The sequence below is a fragment of the Capricornis sumatraensis genome, chromosome 14 (assembly GCF_032405125.1).
Source record: "Capricornis sumatraensis isolate serow.1 chromosome 14, serow.2, whole genome shotgun sequence".
In the NCBI taxonomy this organism is placed as follows: Eukaryota; Metazoa; Chordata; class Mammalia; order Artiodactyla; family Bovidae; genus Capricornis; species Capricornis sumatraensis.
The window spans coordinates 27,221,593-27,241,261 of record NC_091082.1 but is presented as its reverse complement, the minus strand read 5'-3'; the positions used below and the strand labels follow the sequence as shown (position 1 = coordinate 27,241,261).

General features: G+C 36.9%; 1 protein-coding gene across 1 annotated transcript in view; it reads left to right on the top strand.

The window, feature by feature from the left end:
* Window positions 1-19,669, top strand: part of USH2A (usherin) — a 930,103-nt gene that overhangs the window by 123,185 nt on the left and 787,249 nt on the right. Inside the window, exons 9-10 of the mRNA XM_068986285.1 lie at window positions 12,338-12,533; window positions 16,372-16,502. Coding sequence (XP_068842386.1) covers window positions 12,338-12,533; window positions 16,372-16,502 — 327 coding nt within the window. The remainder of the gene's footprint in view (window positions 1-12,337; window positions 12,534-16,371; window positions 16,503-19,669) is intronic.

Below are 19,669 nucleotides of genomic sequence, written 5' to 3'. Positions count from 1 at the left end.
ATATTAAATATTCACTATCATTGTATCACATCCAGTGTCTGATCAGTACTGTCCAATAGTATTAATAGTTATTCAATTTATGCTATTAATTTCAGCACCTAGAAAGCAGGTAAGTACAATTTTTCTGTGGACTCTTTTAATTATATGAGAATTTCTAACTAGGGGAAAGATAATTACTGAGAAAGGAATATATCATTAAAGGATAGATACATGAACATTTCTGTCTTCTCAATGGTGATGTGCGGTAATTGTTTTAAATTTGCTAGTTAAGATTACATAGTAATTCATAGGTAAAATTCTGCAGGTAAAATATTACATTTATCTTTAAACCTTTTATGTTGCTATTTAATTAAATACTACATATACTAAGGTACCATCCTGCAGCATGTTATAAATATAAGCAAGCTATTAGGTCATTCATCCATACATTCACGTATTTATCAAATGTGTATTGATCACTTACTGTGTGTAAAGCATTCAGCCAGTTTCTGTCTGGATTCTTTCTGCAATTGGAAGTATTATCTATGCTTCTACAACCCCTAACCCAATATATCATGATAAATAACTAACAAGTTTGTGTAACAATATCTTTGTGATTAGAGTATTAGAGATACCCAGCGAAACTTCTATTGGGGAAAAGAAAAGGAGTTACATGATTACACTGAAGTTTTTGTGTTCATTGTTTATAATGATGATTTTTCTATCTAATAGACAAAAGAAATTATACTGAAATTGCGTCATTTGAATTACAATTCCTGCTATATCTGAAAGAAAGTGGAAGCTGTGACTAGAGCCTGAGGACAATTATTATTATCAGAGATTTAGACTCTAAAAATTTCCAACACACTGTTTTGGCTTTTAGTGATGAAAAAGGAGCAATTTGTAGACTTTCCAAAGATCTTTAATTTGTTTAGGCTGTTTGGGAATAGTTTTAACAAATGAATTATTTTAGCTCAGTGAGTAGTACTATGTGTGTGTGTTAGTCTCTCAGTCATGTCCAAAAGGCTCTTTGTGACCCCATGGAAAAATGAACAGTTTATATCTCTCACTTAGGAACAGATTCCTTCCTTTCCTTCCTATAGAGACAGGGGCTGCCTGCATACCTATAAATTTTCTCATTGAGGATGGGGTAATGGCTACTTTGGGTTTCCAGGGCTCAGCTCAGTTCAGTTGCTTAGTTGTGTCCGACTCTTTGCAACCCCATGGACTGCAGCATGCCAGGCTTCCCTGTCCATCACCAATTCCCGGGGCTTGTTCAGACTCATGTCCATTGAGTTGGTGATGCCATTCAACCATCTCATTCTCTGTCGTCCCCTTCTCTTCTGCCTTCAATCTTTCCCAGCATCAGGGTCTTTTCAAATGAGTCAGTACTTCACATCAGGTGGCCAAAGTACTGGAGTTTCAGCTTCAGCATCAATTCTTCCAGTAAATACTCAGGACTGATTTCCTTTCAGATGGACTGGTTAGATCTCCTTGCAGGCCACAGAACTCTCAGGAGTCTTCTCCAACACCACAGTTCAAAAGCAGTAATTCTTTGGTGCTCAGCTTTCTTCATAGTTCAGCTCTCACATCCATACACACCTACTGGAAAAACCATAGCTTTGACTAGATGGACCTTTGTCAGCAAAGTAATGTCTCTGCCTTTTAATATGCTCTCTAGGTTAGTCATAACTTTTCTTCCAAGGAGCAAGTGTCTTTTAATTTCACGACTGCAGTCACCATCTGCAATGATTTTGGAGCCCCCCAAATAAAGTCTGTCACTGTTTCCATTGTTTTCCCATCTGTTTGCCATGAAATGATGGGACTGGATGCCATGATCCTTGTTTTTTGAATGTTGAATTTTAAGCCAGCTTTTTCACTCTCTTCTTTCACTTTCATCCTGGGCTGTGCCATCCCCTTTGAGCAGAAGGAGGTAGGTATGGACATTCCAGTCTTAGTAAACTACTCAACATCTCCCTCCCTCAGAGATCATTTCATATATCTTGGAACAGTTTAGCATAATGATTAGGAGTAAGGGCTGTCTATGTACATATGTATGTATGTATGTATCTATCTTCTACTTATCTAAATTGAATACCTGCTATGTGTTAGGGCTTCTAGACACTGAAAATATAGTCATGAATAAAAAATAACAAACTTTTCTGACCTTAAAATTTTTTATATTCTAGTTTATATTAGTTGACATTCTAGTGGATGATTTTAGAAAATTATTAAATTTCTTGCCTATTCCTCAGTTTTCTCAGCTGTAATAAAACAGAGTTAATTGCAACTACTGCTTCATAGGTAGCTGGAAAGATTCAGTCAGCTTATACATATGAAGCACTTGGGCCTGACACCGTAAGGCTTAGCTGTTCTTAGTATACAGAGAGCATTGCCTAGATAACAACATCTGTGGACATTTTGCTGTTGAGCGTAGAAAGGGAACTAATTTTTTCTCACTTTTTTTTTTTCTTTGCTAGAGCAAGGAGTGAATGAAAGGAATTCCCTGATAGAGATGAGCTCTTTTTGCATCAGCTGTCCATGGATTTATTCATTCATTCATATATTAATTTGTTTATTCATTCTCTCACCTAAGATACATTTATTGAACAAAATTTCAGGCATTATGCTGAGATTCACTAGATAACAAAATCTGATTCCTGCTTAAGGAAGCTCAGAATCTAGCAAGGACAACAGAGAAGTATATGCGATATTGTAATATTCTATGATAATTGCAGTGATTTTAAAAGTATAGACAAGATTCTATTTTCTCTGCAAGTGCTTATCGAAATGAGGCTGTACCCATAGTTGTTCTTTGCACTTCTAATACTTTAGCCTGTATGGTATGTACTAGAGTATTTTTTTTTTAAAGAAAGATTTGTTTCATTCATTTACCATAATTGGAGAATTAACTGCTTCTTGTAAATTTTCCAGATGTGATCTTTTAAAATGAACATTAAAAGAAGTTTTAATCTGTTTTTTGAAGCCATTCTAAAATAAAACAAATCACTTACTTTGTTCTGTCACTGAAGACAAGCTGATTTTGGTAACTTGTGGTCATCATAATGAACTTCAGCTTTCAAAGGGCATTGAATCTGTTGGACTTTTGGATCTGTTGAACTCTTCCATGAGTAACTTCTGAGAAGATCTCATCTCATCTCCCACCTTCCCACTCCCTTTATGTATCTTTGATTAAGAGGACATTTTCTTCTTCCTTCTTTTAAATATGCATAGTGGTCATTTGATATTGCTGGATAATTGGCTAAAGAAATATATAGTTTGTATGGTTAGATTTTTGAAAATGTAACTATATGCATCTTGTATTTTTTCTGTAAATTAGGATCAGATTTGAAATACTGGAAATAAGACAGCAAACTTGAGACTGACAACAGTAGAGCTGATAAAAGTGCTTTTGGACCTGTGGAAGATTTTTGAAAGATTGTCTTTGCTAGTCAGAGAAATGCCATTGTGTAATATTAATACATAATGTAGTAAAATAAATTTCATCACTGTTTTCTATATTCAATGATTGTTCTATGATTTGTCTACCTGAATATGTCAAAGAACTTGACTGCAGCTTAGTGGAATTGACTAGCAGCCTTTAAGAAGCTATCAAAATGAAAGGAGTTAAATGAATCAGTTGATAAAGGTCCTCATCCTGATATAGCCATTGTCGAATCTTATAATTTGTACATCCGGGGACATATCAGGGGGAATCCAGTTATTACAGAACAAACTGAAACATAATTGAAAGTGACAAATGATTAACTGCAGATTGGGACATTAAATAGAAAACCACTTGGTTCAGAACCTGCATAAAATACGATGTACACCTATTTCTAGATTTTAAATGAAACTTCAAAAGTCATTGATAGCAGAGATAGAAGTAATTGTGAGAATTCAAAACTTTATTCATAATGCACTTAATTAGTATTCATAATGCACTTAATTAGTATTTCTTGACTGTCTTTGTATTTTCAAACAGAAGTTGTGAGAAACAGAATTATAAGATGAAAACATTAACCATTGTATGAAATTTGTAAACCACATAAAATCGTAAAGTATAGCTTCATCCTTAAGATCAGAGGCCAAAATGTGTGCCAAGGCGCCATTTAGTTGTGTATTTTTTCAATTAAATTTTAAAACAGACATTTAGGATGTTATCTCTCAAAATCTTTGCTTTGATATGTTAATCTCATTCTTTTGAAAATTTTTTTTACCTTTTAAAAATTATATTGTTTACTGGTAACTCATTACGTTATGCTCAAAAAAGAGAATCATTTTCTCTACACTATCTTACTGATCTCTGTGTAATTTAAAACAAGTACATTTTAATTTTCTTAGCTTTTTTCAGTGAATGTGACATGCAAGTGATGTAAATAATGTGTAATTTCCTTGTAAGTATATGGTGCTGCTGCTGTTTAGTTACTAAGTTGTGTCCGACTCTTCAAGACTCCTTGGACTGTATCCCACAAGGCTCCTCTGTCCTTGGGATTTCCTAGGCAAGAATACTGGAGTGGGTTGCTATTTCCTTTTCCAGGGGATCTTCTGACCCAGAAGATCAAACTCACGTCTCCTGCTTGGCAGGCAGATTCTTTACTGCTGAGCCACTAGGGAAGACCAACAATCCATGCAGTTGCATTTTATTTGCCCACAATTTTTAATACATTAGCAATAAATGTACACCATGGAAAGAAATTTTATTATAAAAAAGTAAAATTCATCTGTAACCCTACCATCCATAGACAACCTTGGCAAATAACTTAGCTTGTATCATTTCAGATTATTTTATTATTGTTATTTACAAGTCTGTGTCATCTGTTTCTATCTTCTTAAAGTTGTATCTCTATATTCATATACATATATGAATCTACCTTTATTTAGAAAATAGGATTATACTCTACATATTACTTTCACTTGTTTCTAAATTCAGATTGTATTATGTAATCTCATCTACATTTGTATCTATGAATGTTTGCAGTATGTTTCTTAGAAGATATATGATATTTTTTTTTTTTTACCATTTCTTTACTTTTGGACATTCATATCCTATTCTTTCTTATTATAAGGGCCACATTATAAAATATATTTTTCAAATAGTTTAAAAAATGAACTTTCCTGAATTTTCAGTAGAATTATTTGGTTCAGTGGAATGTACACATGCTGTCCTGATAGGTGTGGACAACTTCCTTTCCTAGGACTAGTGTCTGTACTCACCTTTTCCACAAATTCTTGCACCCAAGTGGTATAATATTTTTTTAATTGAAAAGATGATAACTACGCTTGATTTCTCTAGAAAGGGATGAAATGTTACCAATATTTATGTAGGGTTTTTTATTGTTCACAAAAAGGCTAGCCATTGCCACTAACAACTACTTGGTTGGACCCAAACCATTCCATTAGGTTAGTGGCGAATTCCTCTTTGTTTTTAAATGTTAAAGGACTCAGGACTGTATCTTTGGAACATGGATATAGTATTGAGTCCAGAATTATTTACTATAGGACTTTTTGATAATGGCTTTTAAATTGACAATAAGGATAAAGTCTCCAATGAGTCTTTAGATCATAGTCTAAAAGCAGAAATGTTGTGTTCATAAGAATGTCAAAAAGAATGGTTTTCCTGAATTTGCTCCACTAATTCATGTAGACAGCATCCCAAACTCCAACAGCTGGCAGTTGCTTTGTTGAAGACAAACTACATCTGTAATCAGTATGACAGGACCACAGGTTGCATATCATCACTTCCACCAAGTTATGCAAAAAGCATAACTTGAATAATATTAAAATCATCATTGGGAGAGCAAAGTCATCAACAAGAATACTTTGAAATAAAGTAAAAAAAATTAGACTTCAGGTATTGCAGCAAAATTTTGCCTTTGGCCAAAGTTTTGCAATGAGATAGAGATTTTGAAATATTGGGGATGAGATTAATTGCATGGATGATTGACCTGGGGGAAAAAATTGATAAGCATGTTTCTTTTCTCCCAAACCAGAAGGTCTGAAAGTGAGTTTTCATCTGTTCTGCCTATACGATGAGGATAGAGCTCCCATACATGGAGGACTCCTAGATGCGATAGTTGTATGCTGGTGATATCTCATGACTACTAGGAATGAAGTTTAGATAAGACCTACTCAGTAGTTGTAACTACAGATAATAAGACAGAAATGCACTTTGGCTGTAAACTGCTCATTGGTCTACTCTTTCGGCTACATCATCTAAATCAGATCATAGACCAGTACATTTGTGATCACAAAATCCCCTACCAATGGTTGCAGACAATGTATTCAGTACACACTGTCTAACATACTCCTGGTGTCATTTGAACTCAAGATCAAAACTTCTGTTGGATTTTTACTCTGCTCATCCTCCTTATTCCTCCTCCTTTATCTTGTAACTTCTAGATTTTAAATGTATAATATGTGCTATTTCTGCTTTATTGATTATACCAAAACCTTTGACTGTGTGGATCACAATAAACTGTGGGAAATTCTAAAGGAGATGGGAATACCACACCACCTGACCTGCCTCTTGAGAAACCTGTATGCAGGTCAGGAAGCAACAGTTATAACTGGACATGGAACAACAGACTGGTTCCAGATAGGAAAAGGAGTACATCACAGGACTATAGTGTCACCGTGCTTATTTAACTTATATGCAGAGTACATCATGAGAAACGCTGGGCTGGATGAAACACAAGCTGGAATCAAGATTGCTGGGAGAAACATCAATTACCTCAGATATGCAGATGACATCACCCTTATGGCAGAAAGTGAAGAAGAAGTAAAGAGCCTCTTGATGAAGGTGAAAGAGGAGAGTGAAAAAGTTGGCTTAAAGCTCAACATTCAGAAAAAGAAGATCATGGTATCCGGTCCCATCACTTCATGGCAAATGGATGGGGAAACAGTGGAAACAGTGGCTGACTTTATTTTGGGGGGGCTCTAAAATTCTGAGAGAAATGGGAATACCAGACCACCTGACCTGCCTCTTTAGAAATCTGTATGCAGGTCAGGAAGCAACAGTTAGAACTGGACATGGAACAACAGACTGGTTCCAAATAGGAAAAGGAGTGCATCAAGGCTGTATATTGTCACCCTGCTTATTTAACTTATATGCAGAGTACATCATGAGAAATGCTGGACTGGAAGAAACACAAGCTGGAATCAAGATTTCCGGGAGAAATATCAATAACCTCAGATATGCAGATGACACCACCCTTATGGCAGAAAGCGAAGAGGAACTAAAGAGCTTCTTGATGAAAGTGAAAGAGGAGAGTGAAAAATGTGGTTTAAAGCTCAACATTCAGAAAACGAAGATCATGGCATCTGGTCCCATCACTTCATGGGAAATAGATGGGGAAACAGTGGAAACAGTGTCAGACTTTATTTTTTTGGGCTCCAAAATCACTGCAGATGGTGACTGCAGCCATGAAATTAAAAGACACTCCTTGGAAGAAAAGTTATGACCAACCTAGATAGCATATTCAAAAGCAGAGACATCACTTAGCTGACTAAGGTCCGTCTAGTCAAGGCTATGGTTTTTCCAGTGGTCATGTATGGATGTGAGAGTTGGACTGTGAAGAAGGCTGAGCGCCAAAGAATTGATGCTTTTGAACTGTGGTGTTGGAGAAGACTCTTGAGAGTCCCTTGGACTGCAAGGCGATCCAACCAGTCCATTCTGAAGGAGATCAGCCCTGGGATTTCTTTGGAAGGAGTGATGCTAAAGCTGAAGCTCCAGTACTTTGGCCACCTCATTTGAAGTGTTGACTCATTGGAAAAGACTTTGATGCTGGGAGGTATTGGGGGCAGGAGGAGAAGGGGACGACCCAGGATGAGATGGCTGGATGGCATCATTGACTCGATGGACATGAATCTGAGTGAACTCCAGGAGTTGGTGAAGGACAGGGAGGCCTGGCGTGCTGTGATTCATGGGGTCGCAAAGAGTCAGACACGACTGAGTGACTGAACTGAACTGAACTGAAAATCACTGCAGATGGTGATTGCAGCCATGAAATTAAAAGACACTTACTCCTTGGAAGGAAAGTTATGACCAACCTAGACAGCATATTAAAAAGCAGAGACATTACTTTGCCAATAAATGTCCATTTAGTCAAGGCTATTGTTTTTCCAGTAGTCATGTATGGATGTGAGAGTTGGACTATGAAGAAAGCTGAGCGCTGGAGAATTGATACTTTTGAACTGTGATGTTGGAGAAGACTCTTGAGAGTCCCTTGGACTGCAAGGAGATCCAACCAGTCCATCCTAAAGGAGATCAATCCTGGGTGTTCATTGGAAGGACTGCTGTTGAAGCTGAAACTTTAATACTTTGATGCTGATGCGAAGAACTGACTCATTTGAAAAGACCCTGATGCTGGGAAAGACTGAGGGCAGGAAAAGAGGATGACAGAGGATGAGATGGTTGGATGGCATCACTGACTAAATGGACATGGGTTTGGGTAGACTATCGCAGGTGGTGATGGACAGGGAGGTCTGGCGTGCTGCATTTCATGGGGTTGTAAGGAGTTGGACATGACTGAGCAACTGAACTGAATATGGGATATGTATGTGTGTGTTTATGTGAGTTTCTGTGTAGTCCCAATTTTGAAAAAGAAAAAATATATACTTAAAAGTTTTGAAAAAAATCATCTCATTTAAATATTTTGACTTATTACTTGATGTTCAAATTGTCAATGATTTTTATTTTCTACTTTATTTTATAAAATGGATATTACTACTTTTGTTAAGTACACATTTAGCCTAAAATTTTAGCTCAGTGCCTATGGATTGTTCCTTAATTTGGCTTGGTCCATAAATTGTATTTGTATTAGATAAGCTAAATAATTAATTTTAAAAAATTCTAGCTTTAATTGATCCAGTACATAACAAGTTTTATGTGACTTAGAAAAATTTTCTTCAGTTATACAGGCAATTGCATCTTCACTGTTCCAATATGCATGAATTTCATTTACCATAGTTTAGTTAAGCATCAGCCCTCTAAAAACATGTTTCATATATTAGTTATTATGGTATATTAACTGTAAATAATTATATAAAATATAGATTTTATATAATTTTGCTGCTGGCTCTTCAGTCCACAAACTACTAAATAAATAATCATTGCACATCATGATCAGTGACCAATCATGTCTCTTCTTTCAATATGTGGTGACTGGTCAGTGCACATTCATTAATCATTTCATTCACAAAGAAGCTTGTAGTTATATAATGTCTTTGTCAGTGATAAACTCTTTTGGTTTTTATGAGTGTGAATATTCAAAAAACAATGATTGTTGAAATGATGGAAAGAAAATGTTTTGGGAGTGGAAGTTCAATTACACATTTCTTCTTACAAACAAAATAGTTGATCAGTGCTACCATTTGCATTTATATATGCAGGCAGAGCAACTTAAGGTGAATTTAGCATAAATGTTAACATTGGTTGTGATGAATAGGTAAATATGTCCTAGCTGAAGTGATGTGGACAAAGACTTTACCTTAAAGAATTCTCAGATATATTTCATGTCAATGAAAGCACAAATATGCAAATGATATAAGTAGGCTGATCCATGCTTAGAAATAGAGTATGACAGTTCTCAAGGTGTAGAAAAGATGCTTGTTCTATATGGAAATTTATAGAATAAGAAGGTAAGCTCTATTTAAGATAATGCTTTTTAACAAAGAAAATAATTTAATTCTCAAAGTTTCTAATGTTAAATTATAATTTATTGTTAGTTTTAATATTTTCTAAATATTTCTCTTTACATTTTTAACTGATGAAAGTTTTAATAGTCTCATCATTACTTATTCCTTCTTTGATGCTCTTCCTTTCTTTACGTAGGGGCAAGTTTCTTACCTATATTATTTTTCTCTTCTCTACAAAACTTCTTTTAAAATTTCTTCCAAGTCAAGGTTACTGGCAACACATTTTTTCCATTTGTGTGTGTCTTACACATCTTTATTTCTCCCTCACTTTTGAGGGATAATTGTGCATAGTATATAATTCTAGGTTGGTGAGTTTTTTCTCTGAACACTTTAAGTATTTCATGCAATTCTCTTCTTGTTTACATTTTCTGAGGAGAAATGGGATGTCATTAGTTAGTAACTCTGTAGGCTCAGTGTCTTTAATTTTGGTTTCTCTTTTGGAATTTATTCTTTGTTTCTCTGTAGTTTGAAAAATATACCTCAGTGTAGTAGGTTTTATTGTTGTTTCAAATATTTCTTCTCCCTCTGATATTCCTATTATATATATTTTGCTACTTTTTCAGTTTTCTCACAGTCCTTGGGTTTTCTGTTTTGTTTTTTCAGGTTTTTTTTTTTTGCTTTTCGGTTTTTGAAGCTTCTAGTGATGTATCTGTCATCTAGTTCAGAGATTCCCTCTTCAGCCTTGTGCAGTCTACCACTAAGCTCATCAAAGGCATTGTTCATTTTTAGTACAGTGTTTTTGATCTTCAGTGCTTGCTTTTTGTTCTTTCATGGAATTTCCATCTCTCTGCTATCTTAATCATCTCTTCTTGCATGCTCTCTGCTTGATCCATTAGAGTCCATAGCATATTAATCTTGCAGGCATGTGTGCTAGGTCACTTCAGTCATGCCTGACTCTTTGCGACCTCTTGAAGCATACCGTCAGACTCCTCTGTCCATGGGATTCTCCAGGCAAGAATAGTGATGTGATTTGCCATGCCTTTCTCTGGGAGATATTCCTGACCTAGGACTTGAACTTATGTCCCTTAAATTTCCTGCATTGATGGGCAGGTTCTTTACCACTAGTGCTACCTGGGAAGCCTGATAATTCTAACATCTCTGCCATAACAACTCTGATGTTTGCTCTTTCTGGTATGCCTTGAATTTTTTTTTCCTTTCTTGAAAAGCAGACATGATGTGCCAGTTGAAATGAACTACTGTAAACAGGTTTTTAGCAATCTGCTGGTGAGGAGGGGAGGGGGTATGTTCTATAGTCTTATGATTAGGCTTCAGTCTTTCAGTGAGCCTTTTCCTCTGGACTATGAATTTCTTGTGTGCCTTTGTTGCCACTACCCACCTCCCCTTTAGGTGGGACAGGAAGACTGGAGGGGCTGGAGTTTAGTGCTTCTCTTTTTCAGGTCAGTTAGGCTCTGATCAGCTACTTTATCCTAAGGCAGATATTGATCAGAAGAACAAAAGTGTTCTTATGTATTTAAAAATGCTCCCTTTCTTCTCCCTCTGCCAGAAGCATCAGGTCGTTTTCCCCTAAGTTTATCTACTGTGAGAACATGGTCAAAATTGTGGGGACCCCCTTATTACCCTGGAGTTTTCAAATCTCAGACTTGTCCACACTGAACTTCCAACAAAATATCAATTATATTTCAGATTTTCCACCCTGGCATTCATTTCTATGGAAGCTTCTGCCAATGAATCTTTGTTTCTATAGCTGTCAGTTCAGTTCAGTCACACAGTCGTGTCCGACTCTTTGTGACTGCATGGACTGCAGCACACCAGGCTTCCCTGTCCATCACCAACTCCCAAAGCTTACTCAAACTCATGTCCATAAAGTTGGTGATGCCATTCAACCATCTCATCCTCATCGTCCCCTTCTCCTCCCTCTTTCAGTCTTTTCCAGCATCAGGGTCTTTTCCAATGAGTCAGTTCTTCGCCTCAGGTGACCTAAGTATTGGAGTTTCAGCTTCAGCATCAGTCCTTCCAAAGAATATTCAAGACTGATTTCCTTTAGGATGGACTGGTTGGATCTCCTTGCAGTCCAAGGGACTCTCAAGAGTCTTCTCCAACACCACAGTTCAAAAGCATCAATTCTTTGGTGCTCAGCTTTCTTCATAGTCCAACTCTCACATCTATACATGATGACTGGAAAAACCATAGCTTTGACTAGACAGACCTTTGTTGGCCTCCTATAGCTGAGACTCCCTGTATTTGCCTGTTTCTCCAATCTTAGGGACAGCTGTTTGCCCTGTGTCCCCCACTTAGGTACGGAGGGAGAGTCATTGTTTTTTTCATTCTGTTCAACATTTTATTTTTTGTTATGATGGAGTGATGACTCTAAGCTCTTTACTTGGTAGAACCAGGACTTCAAAGTCAAGTTTTTAATGTTTTGAGAAGAAATTTCAGATTGTGAAACAATCATAATTTCCCCCACTGGTTATTAAGATCACTTTACATGGTTTCAGCTTTCATTTTCACTTTTATAAATCTGTGTGACCATGCCTGTAATATGCTGATTTCTGATGTATAAAACAGTTTAAAAATACAATAGTGGCTGGCTTTTAACTTTTTGATATTAGCTTTCTATCTAGTGAAAGTATCTGATAGGTAAATAAAAAGAAAAAATACAGCTTTATATATTTATCATTCTGGTATTACTTTATTCTAGTGTGATCGCTGCCTGCCTCTTTATAATAACAAGCCTTTCCGCCAAAGTGATCATGTTCATGCCTTTAACTGTAAACCCTGTGAGTGCAACAGCCACTCCAGAAGCTGCCACTACAACATCTCAGTGGATCCCTTTCCACTGGAGCACTACAGAGGAGGTGGAGGAGTCTGTGATGACTGTGAGCATAACACTGCAGGTAACTAGATAATAACACAAGTAACAAAGATAGACTTGACCTCCATATAATGCATATTATTTTAAATTATATATTGCTATTCTATTTAAGAAAGTGCTTTCATACTATTAAGTTTGAAAACTACTCTGGTTTACCAAATATTCATAATTCCAATTGGATAGCTTTCAAATACTGGAGTCTTAAAACTATATAATTTCAGGAAAAGGATTTTTTAAAATAAGTTCACACCATTTGATTAGATCATAAATATGTATTGGATAAATCAAGAATTGCTGTATTATTCTGAATGTATTATTGTTGCTATTTAGTCACTAAGTTGTGTCCAACTCTTTTGAGATCCCATGGACTGTAGTCCACCAGGCTCCTCTATCCATGGGATTTCCCAGGTAAGAATACTAGAGTGGATCACCTTCTCCAAAGTTCCTTCTCCAATTCTGAATGTATATATTCTAAAAATAAATGTTCTTGTTTGACCCAGATCTTCTACTATTCCTGGATTCTCATGTAGAGATGTTTGCATGTCAGATTTGACATGGCCTCTGATAATCTGGGAATCCTCTTTTTAAAAATTTTCATTAAAAGCAGAAACTAACTATTAAAGTCTTGTTTCAAGAACCAACCAGCATTTTGACTAGTCATTGAAAAATTACTATTTTCTGAAAGGCTGATATGTTAAAAGCAGAAATGATGATATCAGAATTTGTAAAATATAATGGCCCAAGTCTGATGGGTTTGAAATTATGCTACTTTGAAGCATGAATGAATTTGCTAGATAATTACTGATAATGTAAAATGGTACAAGCTCTTGGCTAGGTTCTGGGAATATAAAAATTATTAAGATGATGAATTTTATTGTCTTTGTATGGATTATTACATGGTGGTGGTTTGTTGTTGTTTTTGTTTAGTCACTAAGTTGTGTCCATTTCTTTGTGACCCCATGAACTGTACCCAACAAGGTTCTTGTGTCCATGAGATTTCCCAGGCAAGAATACTAGAGTGGGTTGCCATTTCCTCCTCCAGGGGATCTTTTGATGTAGGGATTGTACCCGTGTCTCTGTATTGGCAGGCAGATTTTTTTTTTAAACCACTGAGCCACCTGGGAAGCCCACATGGTGGTAAAGACACCCTACTAAAGGAAGAAATTAAAAGGTTTGATGAATGCTAAAGTGGAGAAGAGTAGTAGGAGTTAACCAGGTTAAGGAGTAGGGGTAGATATTAGGGTGTAGACAAAGTTTTCCAGTAAGAGAAACAGTTGCATCAAGTCCGAGAGGAAACAGAAACATGGCGCACTTGCAGAAGTGCAGATGGTTGATTGTAAGAAAAGGAACCGGGAAGAAAGGCAGAGCTCAGATGCTAGAGGGCCATCTAAACTATGATAAAGAGATTGGCTTGTACCCTAAAGTTAATGAGATGCCACATATGGGCACTTTGGGAAAGTATTGTGGTTTTGAAACATCCATCAGGTTATAGAGAATGGTTTGCAGAGGGTCAAACTGGTTTGGGAAAACCAGTTAGTCAGGTATTACAAAAGTTCAGATGAAAACAATGTGGGAAAACAATTAAAACAATGTGGTGTGAACAGGTATGAGTGGATCCAGTAGATATTTAGAGTAGAAAGTGATGGCATTTTCTAAGCAAGGTGCAGAGTATAGATGAGGGAAGTACGAAGAGTCAAGACTTATGACTAACCCTCTAGTTTGAGCAGCACAGTCAAAATTGGTACCAGCCATTAAGATAGGATACAAGAGGATCAAATTTAAGGAGAAAATGGCAAATTCTGTTTTGAACATGTTCCCTGTATGTTTCCAAGAAACAAAGAATAAACTCTCTTTGACACGTACTCCTTGGAAGAAAAGTTATGGCCAACCTAGGCAGCATATTAAAAAAGCAGAGCTGTTACTTTGCCAACAAAGGTCCATCTAGTCAAGGCTATGGTTTTTCCAGTAGTCATGTATGGATGTGAGAGTTGGACTATAAAGAAAGCTGAGTGCCGAAGAATTGATTCTTTTGAACTGTGGTGTTGGAGAAGACTCTTGAGAGTCCCTTGGACTGCAAGGAGATCCAACCAGTCCATCCTATAGGAAATCAGTCCTGAATATTCATTGAAAGAACTGATATCGAAGCTGAAACTCCAATACTTTGGCCACCTGATGCAAAGAACTGACTCATTGGAAAAGACCCTGATGCTGGGAAAGATTAAAGGCGGGAGGAGAAGGGGACTACAGAGAATGAGATGGTTGGATGGCATCACCAACTCAATGGACATGAGTTTGAGTAAGCTCTGCGTGTTGGTGATGGACAGGGAAGCCTGATGTACTGCAGTCCGTGAGGTTGCAAGGAGTTGGGCACGACTTAGTGACTAAACTGAACTGAACTGAGGCAGTCAGAAACAGTTCCGAAACTCCTTTCTCAAAGAAAGCCTTCCATGATTCTTCAGAGAAGATCAGTATAATCTGTGTACTTGAGTGGCATCTTATGCTTACCACAGCTTTTAAATGTATATTTATTCCTGTGATTATTTAATTAGGATTCTTCTTACCTGCTAGACTATAAGATAGCCCTGTAAAAAGGGTGCATTGTATATTTTCCTCAGCACTTAGCATAGTATTTGGAATGTGGTAATCACTCAATAAATATTCATTGAATGATTAACAAAGAAGAGATTTCTAGATTGGAGATATAAATTTGGGAGTCATCAGCATATATAAATGGAAATATCCTAGACATAAATCCATTTTATTTTTAATTAGCCTATATTCAATATCCATTAGAATGTGAGTTTTTCGTTTGATTATGTTATTTTCATGATGGTGTTTAGTCACTAAGTTATGTCTGACTTTTGCAACCCCATGGATTGTAGCCTGCCAGGCTCCTCTGTCCATGGGGTTCTCCAGGCAAGAATACTGGAATGGGTTGCCATTTTCTTCTCCAGGGGATCTTCCTGACCCAAAGATTTAACCCGGGTCTCCTGCATTGCAGGCAGAATTCTTATCTACTGAGCTATGAGGGAGGCCCAAGTTACTTTCAGTCTTCTAACATTGGGCCAATTTCAGCAATATTTGAGCAAAAATGCATCATGTTTAAAGGGGGAATTGACAGCCTTGACTTTTATTTCAATGATCTGATATGCTACTCATATTTACTCTAGAAACTTCCTCTAATTTATATTGTTTTCTAATATAAGATGGAAAGGGAAATTTTCTGAATAATAAGTTGTAAACAACAGGAATTAGCTCATATTTCTAAAGTGTCAAGATATTCTAACATTTAATATGAAATTTATTTGGTGTAGCTAAATATAAAATTGTATTTTGATATTTGAAATGAAAAATAATGGCCATAGGCACCAATAGATTTAATCACATTGACTATTGAATAATAAATTACATTAAGAGTAGTCTTCTATTTTATCAAATTTAGTTCCAGAAAAATATTTTAATACTATATGCTTATTTGCTTCCAACTCTATAGCTATCTTCTCCCACACATGTAGAAATATCTCATATTTGATTTAGATTCAGTACCTGATCTGAAACTAAAGTTTTAAGTTTGGAAATAAACTATTTCAAAATGTATGGGCCCCTGCAAAGCACAGGTTTTTAGAAGTGTGGTATTAGATAACAGATGGGAGTTTAATGAAGTAAAGCACATTTTGTAACAGGTTCATTGTTTCATATGCTGTGGATCACTAAACTGGCAGGTAGAGATGAAAGGTACATTAAAATGGACGTCCCGAAAATTATAGAATTCCCTCAAAGGAATACAGTCTTTAATTTTGAATTATGCAGCCGATTTTAATGAATTGAAAGTCATAATGCATAACCTTTCCCTGACGCAGGAAAGAACTGTGAGCAGTGTAAGGATTACTTTTTCCGACAAGTTGGTGCAGATCCTTCAGCCATAGATGTTTGCAGACCCTGTGATTGTGATAAAGTTGGCACAAGAAACAGTAGCTTCCTTTGTGATCAGGTGAGTTCTCACTGTCAAAGATAAAGAACAGCAGTCTTTCAGGAACAAATTCAAGATATGGTCCATCAGTGGAATTGAGGACTATACCAAGAAATATTTCAAAGAGAAGTTGCTTTAAGGGTATTTCTGTGCAACTTTTAATATGAACACGAAATATAAGGTTACCTGGATGGTTCTTTGCACATTAAAAGGCTCATTTTATTTTTAAGTTTGCAGTTGTCAAAAAACTGGGAGGTAGGATGTTCCATAAGCAAAGAAGGAAGTTAAGTACAAGCCTGGGAATTATTTGTGAATTAATATTAATAAGTGATATTAGGTAAACAAGAACAGTTTTCCTCCCAATTTCATAGATGATAGTATAGCAAAAATCACACATAGATCCAAATGGAAATTATGATAAATTTCTTGTAACCTTTTCTATAACAGTACAATGTTTCTATAATTTTATAAATTTTAATTACCAACTTTGCAAATGATGTCTGACCTGTATTAACACAGATCCTAACTGTATTACCAATCAGGAAAAGTAGCTCCATATTTAAATGTGCTGTCTTCAACTGAAGCTTTTCCCCTCTTCTGATAGTCCTACCACAGAAAAATAGATAAAGGGCAAATTTGCATTGAAGAACTAATTCAATGATTGTATTAATTTTTAAAATATTTTTTAAAGGATTTATTTACTTATTTTATTTTTTGATTGTGCTGGGACTTCATTCCTGTGCACAGGCTTTCTCTAATTGTGGCAAGTAGGGCCTGCTCTCTAGTTGTGCTGCTCAGGCTTCTCAAGGCAGTGGCTTCTCTCTTGTGTGGAGCACAGGCTCTAGGCACGTGGGCCCAGTAGTTGCGGCTCATGGGTTTAGTTGCTCCACGGCACGTGGGATCTTCCCAGACCAGGGATTGAACCAGTGTCCCTTGCTTTGCAAGGCGGATTCTCAACTACCAGACCACCAAGGAAGCCCTGATTGTGTTAATTTTTAATAATTAAATTCTTTTGCAAATAGTTGAGAATGCAGTGGCCAAGAGCATAAGCCACAATCTGGTTAAAGAAAAAAAATGTTTTTAAGTTGCAGTGTAAATGTAATGAGTTCAAGGCAAAATGTATTTGTCATATAACTTGTAGCATGCACAAAAACTTTTTTAACAATTAAAAGCCAAATATAATATAAAGTAAAATGTTTATATTTTGAAGACCATCATATTAACCATAGTATGTTAATGAAAGAGCATTTTATGCTTCATTGGAATGCTAAAGAGTAGACAAATAATCAACAAAGGCAGTTTCTATGGTTTTTATATGGTGATATTGGGGCACTATTTTCTGAAAGAATCATATTATATTTTTTATATATGTTGATTATTAAAATCTGTGTCTTTATACATCTCATCCTTACACACTTGCCCTGAAATTTCAGTATATATGACTTTTGCTTATTATCCAAATCTCACCTCAAATACTGATATATCCTTTGAGATCTCTTCACTCACCAAGCAATTAAAGAACATTCTTAAGCCACTGTATTTCTCATCATCCAATTGTATTTTCATTATGAAAGTGAAAGTGAAGGTTGCTTAGTCTTGTCGGACTCTTTGCGACTCCATGGACTATACAGTCCATGGAATTCTCCAGGCCAGAATACTCTCCAGGGGATCTTCCTGACCTAGGGAGTGAACCCAGGTCTTTCACGTTGCAGGCGGAGTCTTTACCAGCTGAGCTACAAGGGAAGCCCATTTTCCTTATAGCCTTTATTAAGCAAATTTATTTATATACTCTGTCTTCTCTCTGTTCAACACAAGCAACATGGTTTCAGTCATGTAATGAGTACTCTACATGTATTTGTTTACTAAATGTTGAGAAAATGAGAGATTCTATCTGAGCACTAATGTCATGGTCAGATGGTCATTTAGAAGGGTTATTATAATAATATGAGCAATATATAAAGTTTTTGCTTAAATATATTTTCTCCCTCAAGACCTAAGGTCAAGTAATTTTAGTGTACAGTATTAAAAACTTTTTTGCCTTTTCATACTGTTCATGGGATTCTCAAGGCAAGAATACTGAAGTGCTTCGCCATTCCCTTCTCCAGTGCACCATGTTTTGTTAGAACTCTCCACAAGCACCCATCTGTCTTGGGTGGCCCTACATGGCATGGCTCATAGTGTCATTGAATTAGACAAGGCTGTGGTCCATGTGATCAGTTTGTTAGTTTTCTGTGATTGTGATTTTCATTCTGTCTGCCCTGATGGATAAGGATAAGAGGCTTTTAGAAGCTTCCTGATGGGAGAGACTGACTGTGGGGAATCTGGGTCTTGTTCTGATGGGTGGGGCCATGTTCAATAAATCTTTAATCCAACTTTCTGTTGAGGGACAGGACTGTGTTCCCTCCCTGTTGTTTGGCCTGAGGCAGAACTGTGGTGGGGGTAATGGAGGTAATGGTGACCTCTTTCAAAAGGACTTGGGCCCGCACTGTCGTATTCAGTGCCCCTGACTCCACAGCAGGCCACTGTCAACCCACACCTCTGCTAGAGACTGACTCCTGGACACTCACGGGCAAGTCTGGCTCAGCCTCTTGTGTGGACACTGCCCCTTTCTCCTGGCTCCTGGTATGCACAAAGTTTTGTTTGTGCCCTCCAAGACTCTGTTTCCCCAGTCCTGTGGAAGTTCTTTCCCACTGGCCTCCAAAGTCAAATTCCCTGGGGATTCTCAGTCCCTTTGTTGGATCTTCAGGTTGGGAAATCTGTTGTGGGTCCTGGAATTTTCTTAACAATGTGAGAATTTCTTTAGTATAATTTTTCTGCAGTTTGTGGGTTGTATGCTTGGCAGCTTTATGGTGGGGCTAATGGCAACACCCTCCAAAATGGCTTAAGCCACATACTGTGTGTCCCAGGTCTGCTACAGCCAGAGCCCTTATCCCTACAGCAGGCCACTGCTGACCTGTGCCTTCACAGGAGACACTCAAAAGCAAGTCTGGCTCAGTCTCTGTGGGGGTCTCTAGGTCCTGGTGAGTAAAGGTTTTGTTTGAGCCCTCCAAGGTCTCTGGTGGGTATGGAGTTTGATTCAAAATATGATTTCATCCCTCCTACCATCTTACTGGGGCTTCTCCTTTGCCCTTTTACATTGGGCATTTTTTTTTGGTGGGATGCAACATTCTCCAGTCAATTGTTGTTCA